This window comes from Lycorma delicatula, chromosome 6 (genome assembly GCF_047948215.1).
Source record: "Lycorma delicatula isolate Av1 chromosome 6, ASM4794821v1, whole genome shotgun sequence".
In the NCBI taxonomy this organism is placed as follows: Eukaryota; Metazoa; Arthropoda; class Insecta; order Hemiptera; family Fulgoridae; genus Lycorma; species Lycorma delicatula.
Genome location: NC_134460.1, coordinates 26901111 through 26914414, shown reverse-complemented (window position 1 = coordinate 26914414; position 13304 = coordinate 26901111). Strand labels below are relative to the sequence as shown.

Sequence of the window (13304 nt, the reverse complement as noted above, 5' to 3'; positions counted from 1 at the left end):
CCCAATTTTCAACCGATTTGCTTGAAAGTATTATTTTTTAAATCAGCAAACTATGTTTCATAAGCACAAATTCTTATAATTCTGTATTTTTCCTTAGTAAATGACCTCAGTTCTTGGAGGATGGTAAGGATTGACCTGGTGCTAATTTATATCCTGACTTCACGTTGGTGATAGTTTTTACTTATTCTTCCTGATGGTCTTAAAATATCCCAAAATTGATGCCATTTTGCTAGTCTGTGACTTTTATTCTGGATTCCCATTGTTCGATCATTAGATGTTTCTGATTTACAACTTTGTAAGTTGACAATTGATTTTGAAATTTTATAGGACTTCTATTAAATTATTTTTTTTTTATTTTTGTTATTTTATAGAAGATAAGCAAGTTTATGGAGGTACATGAAAAGACTGAAAGGATTAGTGGACCATTTCCAGTCCCTCCAGATGATGATGATGATTTTAATAAACGCAGCACTGATAAAGAACAAACAGAACTCCAGAAAAAGTCGGAGCAGCAGCAACAACAATTACCTCAGGAAGATCAACATGAGAAAGACCAAGGATCATTACAGTATTTTCAAAATATACCTACGGTAAATCTTCTTGTTAAAATTTTTAAATAAGTAGTCATAATAAACTACTATTCTGTCTGAAAAAAGTAGGACTGAGTAGATTGTACAAGTATTATGCTGAATTTATGACTGATAGATAAGCATAAGAAATTATTCTGTATAGTTTAGCATTTTATACTTCAAAAAGTAAAACAATTTATAAAAGAGTAGAAGGAAAGAGGTATACTAGACTCATTTGGTTTGAGGAGTTAAATTAGAAACAAGAGATTGTTTTACCTCTCAGATTAATTTTAGAATACTAGTTGAAAAAAAAAAAACAGAGCTATATACATTTGTAGATTTTAAAAACTTTGCTTACATAGAATTGGATGGAATATTTAAATTAAAAAAAAAAAAATTATTGAAGTACAGAGCAGTTATTTATAATTGGTATAAGAATCAAGTGGAAGAGTGACTATAATAAGAGTATAAAATGAAAAACATTATAGAAAGTAATGAGGTAAGGATGTTGCCTGTCCCCTGTAGTTTTTTAATTTGTAGAAGCTATTGATTGCAGAATAGTCCAAAGAAAATAATAAGATTTGCTGGTAATATTAAAATTTTAATTAAATGTAGGAAAGAATCAAAAAGTGAGTGGTATGAGAATTCAGTGCAAGGATAGGATTTAATTTGAAAGTAAGCAAGTTTTAGAAGGAAGTGTTACTGATAAAAACAACTAAGGCAGTCAAATATAATATTTAAAACAGAGAATAGAGATTATATTCTAAAGCTAGGAGATTGACACACGGAATAGAGTTTGATCAAACTTTCAACTTACTGATAATAAAATAATTTTAATTTAATGATTACAAAATATGGATTCTGTTATTGCTTTTACCTTATTGGAAACACAGAACTGCAACATTCCTTGTGGGGCTTTAGCCTCCTTTTATATGGCAGTATTAAGTTAAATGAAATTTAATTTAAATTTATAATGGTTATAATTATTATTTTTCTTTTAATTTTTCTCTGACTGTACTTTCATTATAATGACTTAATCATTGCTAAATATTTATTGTTTAACTAGTAAGTGATACAATTTAAATGTTACAAAACTCATTTAAAGATATAAATAATTAACTACAGAGAATTTATTTATACAGATTAACATTGACTATTGCTAATGTTGATATAGTTTGGAAGGTATATATTATAATAAGGCATATTATAATGTTAAGTAAATCCTAAATTATTGTTTAGATCAGAAATGATCTAAATTAATACAATTAAATTGGAGGTAATGCTGCTATAAATGTGTAAGGTTTGTTAAATGCCATTATAGTGAGAAAAATAGCATTTTCCTGGGATCTACAGGAGAATCTGATAAAGGTAAAAACTCAAAAACCTTATTTAAATTAAATATTGATTTTCTAAAATTTGGATGCCACATGCACATTTGCACGTGTTTTGTGCCAAAAACAAAAATTATTTATTTATCTTTAAGTCATCATTATCAATAACCTAAAAATATGGTTGCTACTATGCCTGCCAATGTGTGAAACGGTATTGTATTATATGAAAGAAAACAGCTTCCTTGTTGCATTCTTGATAAGATTGAGATTAGTGTTGAATAATTTCCGCCTTTGTGAAATACATCGGTTAGATTTAATTATTCTGAATATGTTTAATTATTTGCTGGTTCAATTAAATAAATAAAAAACCTTGATTAAATTATCAACATAAATTATATTTATTATAATTCACATTGATGATGAATTGTAACAAACACAATATGAGTCTTCAAATAATGGATGGAGACTGCCAGATTCTAGTGTGGAGCCCAGTAAACCACCAGGAGCTGTGTGAATTGTATGGAGCCGTGTGAATCTTATGGAGCTGAGTGAATCATCAGGAGCTGTGTGAATCATATGGAGCCAAGTGAATTGTCATGATCTGTGTCTCAACAGTTAGGACAGAATCCTAGTGTATTCTGTGAATTTGTGTAACCAGTACTATACATAAAATGTAATGTTTCCCTCTCATCACCCCTAAAAAAAAACTAAAACAAATGCTTCTTAATGTAGTGTATTCAAGAAACAAATTTGCCATTTTGGTATAGCTGGAATACAGTTAAAGTTTTTGGACTGATCATTTTAAATGATGTTAGTGATATAAATAGTTTTATATAAATTATTCCTACTTAATTTTGATGTAGGCATGAAATATAAAAATATTGATGTCAAAATTCTGTTCTTCTGGCACGTTCCATAAGAAATTAAGCTCTGGTTGAGACAGTGTAACATGTCAGTAGTCACCACATTCTTCATGATCTCATAACCATTAACATTTTGAGGTATGATGTTGTAGCATTTAATGTCTGAAAAATTTTTGTTGGTGTTTAATTTAGATTTGGTTTGTTTTATGTATTTTACATTTCAAAATTGAGCTTTCAAAGTCGCTCAATAATATTGTATTGTTCTTTTATTGTAATTCTTCAAAACAGCTCCAGATCTTGTGAACTTATTTCAACTCAACTACATGTTGAATTGTAAGAAATAAGCTGATTCTGCTTTGATGCAAACAGTGCCTTGTTTCATGCACTTTGGAACAAGATCCTTCACCATGGGCAACAAATACATACCTTTTTGGGTAGGATTGGTAAGGGTCTATATCAAAAATCAAATGATTGGAAGGGAAACCAATAGAGAAGATATCACTACATACTGATTATCATTTCTAAACTTATGTTAAATAAAGTTTGGGAGTTATAAACAAAAAACGAAACAGAATCAAGCATTTATTTTGGGAAGTGTTATCTGTGAAAAAATGTATCAGTTTTATTTGCTGTTTTATAGAAATAAAGAATTTTATAAAATAAAGCAAACTAACTTTGCATATCCCATTATGCCTAAACAAAAGTAGGTTTTAAAATGTAAGAATTTGTGTATATTTTCGTCTACAATTAAATTTTTTATTAATAGATGATAAAACTTAGTATATAAACCTAAATATTTTAGGTGTGAAAAAATGATTTGTAATTCATAGTTATTTACTGATTTATTGTTTTAGAATTTTAAAAAGCGTCCAGTGTTTATTACTCAAAAGGATGGATCTTATACATTTATGTTGACTATAAATTCAAAAACACCTGGAGAAAATTTTGTTGCTAAAGTTCATATTGAAATGTTTGGAAAGCATGGCTATCTATCTGCTGCTGATTGGCCACTATTACCTGTAAGTATTTTGTTCAGGATTTTTATTTTTAATATAATTTTGTTGGTATCGATTACAAATTTGTATTGATCAGGTCTAATTTCTTAAAACTATAAATAAAATTGTTTTTTTTTCAAGAAAAATACTTACTGAAAAATTACACTTTTTATTAGGTTTGATTGGTAAGTTCCTAAAATTTATAAGTAAAATATTTATTGCTTATTTAGAGCTTATTATTGCCTTCAAAGTTGCCGAGTTCCATAGCAGAGAGGTAGCATATCAGCCTTTCATCCATTTGTCCCAGGTTTTAATCTCCGGTCAGGCATTGACATTTTTCATAGTTACAAAATTCCATTCCCATATCCCACACACAACTTCAAGCTTATGTGGCAGTATCATCAAGCCACCCAAAAAGAAAAAAATAGTATCCTCACATCGAGAACATCATTAACATCCTTTTAAAATATTTCCTTAATATCCTTTCAAAATATTTCTGAAATAATTCATTTGGAATATTGTGCAGTTCCATTCTAGTGAATGAATTTTTGTTTATCATGGGGGGGGGGGACTCAGAAAGTCAGCTTTTCAATAATAATTAATTTGAGAAATATCAAAATCCGTTGATGATTGATCAGGAAAAGAAGGAGGTTAAGAAACGAATGTTGTCTTGTGGTACATCAAAAATCGGCAGTTTAATCATGATTGTGCACAGACGTTGTCAGCATTTTTTTTTCTGAAGCCTCACAAAGACATTTATTTATTCATTAATCCAAGATAATATTCCTTGGTTACTAACTCATGTTGTATAAGAAATTTTTGACAAAAAACACTTCATCTAAGATTTTGATCATTGACAGCTGATCTAAATTAGGATAATCATCAGTTGATTTGCAATCTTTGAAATGTTTCTACCACTGCACATATGAGTGGCTTGAAGTGCTGTTTTTAATATTTCAAATATTTCAAAGTATCTGTGTAACAGATTTCCCCAATTTAAACACAAAATTTCACACATTCATTGTGCATAAAAATGATCCATTTTAAATTCAATGAAAATCATCAGGCACATGTAACACTTTTCACTAGAAGGCATAGTATGAAAACTAAGCAAAGTATTATGTGGGAGTTTTTCTAGGCTGATTTCCTTTGTTACCATCCAGTTGCAGCATGATGTTAATTCTGTTAGTAGTAATATCTAGGATGCTAATTAAAAGAATTGGGGATTAACTGGACAAAACTTATATATCTTAAGAAATAAAAGTACAAAAAAATCATGTGCATTAGTCATCCAAAAAGTAAAGAATATTTTGCTGTATGGAATTGTAAATATAATTAAAAGTATATGTATTTTGTTCTTTGAATAAAACTTTGTTTATTTTTCTGCAATGTTACTATATAAATTTAAACAATATCGCTAATTTTTCTATTCCATCATTATAGAAATCTAATGGTGGTTTTTGTCAGGAATCGGTAGTAGTTTTTATAATTTCATCAGTACTTGAAAATTACTGCCCCATAATAATTCTTTAAGAAACAAGAATTGAAAATCATTAGAGCCAAAGTTCCTTATGGTTTTTACTTAAATACAAAGCAAGCTATATTCAAGATATTCAGCTGAGTGCAGAAGAGCAATGAGAGCGATCCAGTAGTAGTCATTATTTATGGATTGTCTAATAATCTCATATCATCCTTTCTTATAAATTTAATTATCAGTTTGTAACTTCAGCTCTTCAGTTATAGTAGGAGGGTTATTTGGAAAAATGTTCATTGAATCTTCCTTTATTAATTAAACCTGGTGTACCATTTTCTCATTTTATTCATTCAAAGTTTCAGTATTTCACAATTCTTTTTTTGCCTATAAATTTCTTTGGGATAAACTTTTTGAATTTAAAAATTTTGTTGTACTTCAATTTTACATTTGGCAGAATTTTATATTTTTCCATATTTTTAAATGCTTAGGAGAACAATAACATATTTTTACATTCGTGAAACATGGTTCATATAAGCTAATATAACAGGCAGCTAACTGAAATTGCCTGATTGATGCGAAGTCACATTCACACGTGCTATGCATAAGTATTCTTTATGTTTTAGTTGGTCCTCATATTTGTAAAACAAATGTAGTGGTTGCAATATGGGCTCTTATCTATCATTATGAATTAAATGTCAGATCCTTAAAATACTTATAAAATGAACTGTTTATGAAAAATGTTAATGGATGTGTTAACCAGGTTAAAAGAAAAAGTCAGGATTAACAAACTGTAGAGTTTAAACAAATAAATAATCTGAACAAATTTTGACATATTTCAGATACTTCGTTGTGGAAAAAATCTGAAATAAAAATTATTTTATCAAAAGAAAATGAACAAAACAAGATTATTACAATACTGGTTATTATATTCAGTTTACATTTACTGATTTTACTATTGCTTTACCAATTACATTATTGAACACATTCATGTGGATCCATATGATTGCTTTTGTAATACAATTCTTTTAAAATATATTTAAAAGATTTCAGTTTTTTAGAATTGTTGGTAATGTTTTATTAATGCTTTATTTCTTTTATGTTCCAAAACTGTTCACAAGTTACAACAGTTTTCTCTCTAAAAACAGGGAACTTATTTTATTTCTCATTATGAAAAAGAGAGAGAGAGCAGTTTACATTTTAGACTGCTTTGCTTTATTTTGATATTTTTTATTGATTAAGATGACAAAATAATCTGATTTCTAAAAGTTCAATTTCTTTACTTTCTTTTTACAGTTCTATGGTGCAATGTGTTTGGGCTATTTTGTTATGGGATCAGCTTGGTTAATAGTCTCATTTCTTCAGTGGAGAGATCTTTTACGAATTCAGTTTTGGATTGGAGGTGTTATTTTGCTAGGAATGTTAGAGAAAGCAATGTTCTATGCAGAATACCAAAGTATCAATACTACTGGTCAACCTGTACCTTCTGCTATGCTAGTTGCTGAATTGGTTTCATGTGGCAAGCGAACTCTTGCCAGAATGTTAGTTATTATAGTCAGTCTTGGCTTCGGAATTGTTAAGTAAGTCATATCATTATCTCTGTTAGAATTTTTTGTGTGAAATATTACTTATAAATACAATAAGAATAAAATTCAGCATTTTGGAGATATTCTTGGGAACAAGTTTAAACGATTTAATAATCAAATTTGAGCCCAAGAATATCTCCTCAATTTTTCTCTTTTTTATATTTTGGAACACTATCTGATCACATCTTATTAATTCTATAATAAAATTTAATGTGCTTATTTTCATTTTTCAGGTTAAAAATGTTGTTTCTTTATTCGTTCCAATTTGAATTGTTTGTTAATAATCCATTTTACTGATTAGTCTAGCAAAACACTTCTGTCTACTAGTTTTTTTCAAGTATGAGTATAATTTTTGCTTCATTTTCAATGTGTGTGCACTGTTTTACTGAAGCCTTTTTTGTTTTCCTTTACATTATTTCATGAATGTTTTTCTATATTTAAAAAAGTAAAGGTAATTAAAATGTGATGTATTAAATATGTTTAAAGTTATTCCGCACCAGAAAAAATATAATATTGGAGAAAAATAATTTTAATTTTGTTAGGTTTGTTATTCATGCATTTGAGTGTTATATAATTTTTATTGCTTGTTAACTATATTACTGAAGTAGTACTTGACTCGTAACTGCAGATTGTTTTTCATTATTCCTTCTGTAGATTCTGTAATTAGAGAAACAATTTATTTGACTCAACTTCTGTCTCAAAACATGCTTTCTAAAACGAAATAACGTTTTGTCTGATCAATAGTAGAATTTTCATTTTCTTAACATTGAATGATCTAAAGTATAATTAGTATATGACATAAAGTATTAAGTAGTATAAAATTCTATAGGGGAATTAAAATGTTAACTAATTTATAAAAGAATCGTGTTACTTTTTCTTTAATTGTATTTTAATTATATTTTCAGAATGCAATTACCCTTTAGTTAAACTACTTTAAATTACAACTTTATAAAAGAATCATATTACTTTTTCTTTAATTGTATTTTATATTTTCAGAATGCAATTACCCTTCAATTAAACTACTTTAAATTAAAACTTTATTTTTAAGTAAAATAAATAACCTTGTTTTAATTTTTATGATATATGTATTTTTTAGCTCTCAGAGGAAGGAGAGCTCCCTTACAATAAAGCAATGTGTATCATGGCAAAAGTTACACCGATCCCGTTTAGGAATACCCAATTGTTAAAAATAAAATAGGGAATTTACCCTTTATTTTAAACAAATTTTGTCAAAGGTTCTGCTTCCCTTCAGTTGTAAAGACAATGACAAATTTTATTGTATTGTTAAGATAAAATGTTTTGTTTTAGTAAAAGAGTTGAAAAATACTACACCCTTAAATAATGTCTAAAATTGATTGGTAAGATGTATAGTTTTACTGTTTTTTTTATCTGACAAACTGCAAATTTGTCAGAAAATGAATAACTTTTTTAGAAGATTTATTTTGTAGTAATTTTGTAGATTAATTTTTATGATATATGTATTTTTTAGCTCTCAGAGGAAGGAGAGCTCCCTTACAATAAAGCAATGTGTATCATGGCAAAAGTTACACCGATCCCGTTTAGGAATACCCAATTGTTAAAAATAAAATAGGGAATTTACCCTTTATTTTAAACAAATTTTGTCAAAGGTTCTGCTTCCCTTCAGTTGTAAAGACAATGACAAATTTTATTGTATTGTTAAGATAAAATGTTTTGTTTTAGTAAAAGACTTGAAAAATACTACACCCTTAAATAAAGTCTAAAATTGATTGGTAAGATGTATAGTTTTACTGTTTTTTTATCTGACAAACTGCAAATTTGTCAGAAAATGAATAACTTTTTTAGAAGATTTATTTTGTAGTATTAATATGCTTGAATTGCCAATAAAGATTACATTTTTAAAACTTAATGTTGTTTTTCCCTCTTTTCATATGGATTTAATAAGTTAATCTATCAGTTTTAATTTCAATCCCTTCTTCCATTTAAATCTTAATAAATATATTGTTTCTTTATGTTGAAATTGATTGTTAGTTATTATTTATAACCATCATTGTTAGAATTCAGTTTGTTTAGTTTATTACAGAACTAGTTAAGTTTGAGCTGAACAAGAGAAGAATGTTCATTATAATGTAGTGTTCATTATACTTTATACACAAATTATATTCATCTTCCTTCATTCTTCTATTATAGATCTTTCTTACTATACATGTTAGAAAAATTTTGTATACCTCATTAAGAGCAAAATGAATACTATTAGAAACTTCTGGATGAAATAATATAATTATTGTATACATATTCAAAAATTTAAATACTTAAGACTAATTCTTCAGAATTTTACTGGGTAAAATTCATGTATTACATAACTTATAGGTCTGAAAAATCTATACCATAATACTGATAGGAAGCACTGCTTATGTTTAACTGAAGACAATTTAAAGGCTAATGTATTGTAAAGCTTGCCTTAGTTGTTCAGTATAATAATGATTAAATTAGTAATTATGAGGTATTTAAAAAAAAAATTAATTAGATTATTTATAATTGTATAATGTGATAAATTATATACTTTTCAGGCCAAGATTAGGAGCAATGTTACATAGGGTTGTCGGTACAGGTATATTGTACTTCATTCTTTCTGCGTTTGAAGCATATGTTCAAATTATGCGACCAAAAGATGATAAAGCAAATCCTCAAGTGATAGCAAATATTCCTGTTGCTGTTCTCGACTCAGCAATATGTTGGTGGATATTTACTAGTCTTGTTCAAACTACTAGAACACTTCGTTTAAGAAGGTGATAATTGTTACTTTTCTCTAAGTATTGCAAAATTAATTACTGAAAAATGATTCAAGGAAGAAAAAAAATATATAGATTCTATTAAATAAATCACCTTGTACAGAATATTGAGTGAGAAAACACTTATTTTATCTTAATTTTTCATGAAAGTTCTTTCATTGGATCCCGCATCATCAGTCATAGTTGAAATAATTTCATTATTGCATAATAAAAATTTAAAAGCAAAAATACTAAAATAATGAAGTAATGAAAATTGTGTATTAATTTACATGAGTGCTGCTATCTGTTGCAATTTTTATAAGACCATCTCCTTGATGGAGATGGTCTTATCAAATTTCAATTTGATAAACCATCAGACAGTGTTTGATACATTGTCTGATGGTTTATCAAATTGAAATTTTGTTTGTATTTATATATGTAATATTTTTCTAATATATTTAATTTTATATCATTATTAATTTTTAATATTTATAAATTTGTGTTAATAACAGAGATAGAATGTTTATTCTCTATTAAATGGTCTGCCATATTAGGCAAACCTAATTTATTATTTTTGTAATTTCTATAATGTTCAAAAATCTAGTTTTAAAAGATCTGTTACTTTTTCGTACATAAATAGCATCATAATCATTTTATTTAATTTTATAAATTCCACACAGACTGTTATTTTATTATTTTTTGATTATTTTATTATGTGGTTACTAGGTTCGTATAATGATATAAAATATTTCTTTATTGAAATTTTTAGTAATGTTTTCAGTGATATTTAGTATATAAATACTTAATATTTTTTCACTCTTTTGTGTCTTATTATTTATTGTTTGTAAGGTTGTTATTTTATTTTTGTATTTCAATAGTTTTCTTAAAAATATTATTATTTAAAGTAGTATCATATCCGTTTTCAAACGCTACATGTTTTATGATCTTCATTTTATCATTTAACTTTTCTTTGTTATAATTTGTGTATTGGATTGCTCTATTAAAATCACATTTCTATAACTGTTAATTTTATGAGACCAACAGTGATTTGATTTTTCATGAATTGTTACAATATTAGATGTAGGTTTTTTATATACTGATGTTTCAATTTGGTTGTCATTTATTTCAGTACTGACATCCAAATAATTTAACATTCTATTATTATCTATTTCATGTATGACTACCGGGTTATATATAATGAGAATATCATCAGCATACCATGTCCGTATTTAAACTTTATGTGTGAGTGATATGTTCTAATTTACTCTTAAAATCTTGTAAGTGGTGACTCATGCTCATATGGTTTTAATGCGGACACATTTTTCCGGTTTTTACAGTGCGGGGTCATGTTTTTATTATGATTATATGAAATTTAATTACTTAGATTCATTAAATGATTGAACGGTTGACTGTTTCACTGCTTGATACTTTATATTTGAAAGAGAATGTTTCCAGACTCTAGAAAACTTAAATTTTACATATGAAAGCCATTATGATTTGTGTAGTTGAACATTTTTGGTCGCTATGAATGACAAATACTTTGGAAAAAATGCCTAAAATGAAGAAAACACCAATCACTATTTTACAGATTATTAAGACTATATAAATATATTGAAATTTTATTCCTTCATCACAGGTAATGTATGTTTGTAAAAAAATGAAAATGAACCGACTATGATGGCTATCTGTAATCCTCACAAAACAAAACTGAGAAACATCAACCATTGACGACACATTATTCATATCTTATCATAGATTAGATATTGTAACAAGACTGGTATAGTGGGCCTGAGTAATGGATTCCTAATAATTATTGTAAAAGTAGTGGAAAAGATAATAATTAGAGGAATCCAGAAAGGAACAAAGATAACAGTTGTCTTTTGTAGTACTGCCTTTTGACACACAATAAACTCCTGTTTGTGTCATGAGAAAAGCTACCGAATCTGGTTATGGAATTAATGGGAACAAAAGCCTCAGTTGATCGTTCTCACACTTCATGTTAGATCCAGTCAAGCAGGTAAAGAAGACAGGAGTATAAATACACCTGGGAAGACCATTTAAGGTTTAGTTCTGTGAACTAATCCAGTGAGACATTACAACTTCAGTTTTACAAGGAGATTATAACTAACACTTTGATTATAACTAAATTATCTGTTTATTAAATCAAGAACAAGTTTTGGCCGACTGAATAATTCTGTGATTTTAATATTTTAAATTTGTATTTCCAGTTAAAGTAAATTTATTCATAATGTTTACATGAACTCTTTAGTAAAATAAAAATAAAATCTACTGATCTGAAATTACAATTTTTTCATTATTTTCTGTACATCCTGAAGATGTTAATACAGTAATACCATATTTGGTTATTTAAAATCATAACATTTATATATATACATATACAGATAGCTGATCACTTCTAAAATTACATCACTCAACATACCTCCATGTTTTTAATATGATTGTTTCCAGTCTGTAAAAAGTAGCAGTATATTTCACAAATGTGGATAAAAATGTAACACACATGCATGGATCAGCAATATAATGTATAGATTAGTTTTTTCTGTGACTAACAGAAGATGATAATATATCTTTTCCAGTTTATGTTGAACCATCAGCAGGTTTGTTAGAGTTTAATATTTGTTTACTTTATGATCAAGTTTTTTAAACAAGTATTTGTATGATTTTCTTAATAATCTCTTGATTTGTATTTTTGATGCACTTTGTTGCATACCTTATAACTTGCATTTAGAAGAAGAAAAACTTTGCTTACATTTTAATTTATAAAAGAGTAGTTAAACAAAGAACGATGGTGATTATGTAAAATATAAGCAAAATGTTAAATTATTTCTAAAATTAGTGGCCATTTATCATGTAAGTTTTTATTTTATTTTTATTTTTTTTATTTATTTACAATTTAAAACTTACATGGTCATCCGTCAGACCTAAGTCTGTCGACAGATATACTAAAGAGTATTATTACATTATTAAGTGGTTAATGTAATAACCAATTTTATGTAACAACTAAAGATATTATTAGTTTTATAATACTTATAATAGTAGTACAATTATAAAAATTAATTTTACAAAATTAGACTAAATATTTAAAAACTAATGAACAAATTATTTCTTTAATAATTGTAATGTATTAGATTTAGTAACTAAAATTATATTCAAGAAACAAAACTATACTTAATTACAACAACGAATTACACAATTAATATCTTGTTGCAACAATTACATAAAGAAAATAAATAACTAAGCTTTAACCATTCAACAATACATTATTTATTGATTTACAATAATTATCAACATTAAAATAATAACTATAATCATGTTATAATTGTCTGGACTGCCAGTATAAATCCAACATGAATCCTGTTAGTACCTATTACGTTATAAGTAATGCCCACTCAATGAGAAGTTTTTTTAAATCATTTTTTTTTATTTTTACATTATTGAGGTGATTCGGTAAAGAATTAAGTAATGCAGGAACAACGTACTTCTTTAATCGTTTACCGTAAGTATTATTATATCTATCTGTGATAAAGCTCATTGCTCTCAAATTGTATCCACTTTCTATATTTACCCTGTATTCACTGTTGTAAAAGTTCTTAAAAATAATTAAGAATTTAAATAGACCTCTAACTGACAGAAACCTTGTAAGATTATTTAAATTAGTGTCATAATTGTTATCAGAATCATAAAGAGCAATATCTTTGAGGACCCTATTTTGTATTAA

General features: G+C 27.0%; 1 protein-coding gene across 1 annotated transcript in view; it reads left to right on the top strand.

Annotated features, from left to right (window-relative positions):
• LOC142326773 (transmembrane protein 87A) overlaps positions 1-13304 on the top strand; it is a 64245-nt gene that overhangs the window by 25249 nt on the left and 25692 nt on the right. The window contains exons 5-8 of the mRNA XM_075369470.1: positions 372-590; positions 3618-3782; positions 6526-6809; positions 9365-9583. Coding sequence (XP_075225585.1) covers positions 372-590; positions 3618-3782; positions 6526-6809; positions 9365-9583 — 887 coding nt within the window. The remainder of the gene's footprint in view (positions 1-371; positions 591-3617; positions 3783-6525; positions 6810-9364; positions 9584-13304) is intronic.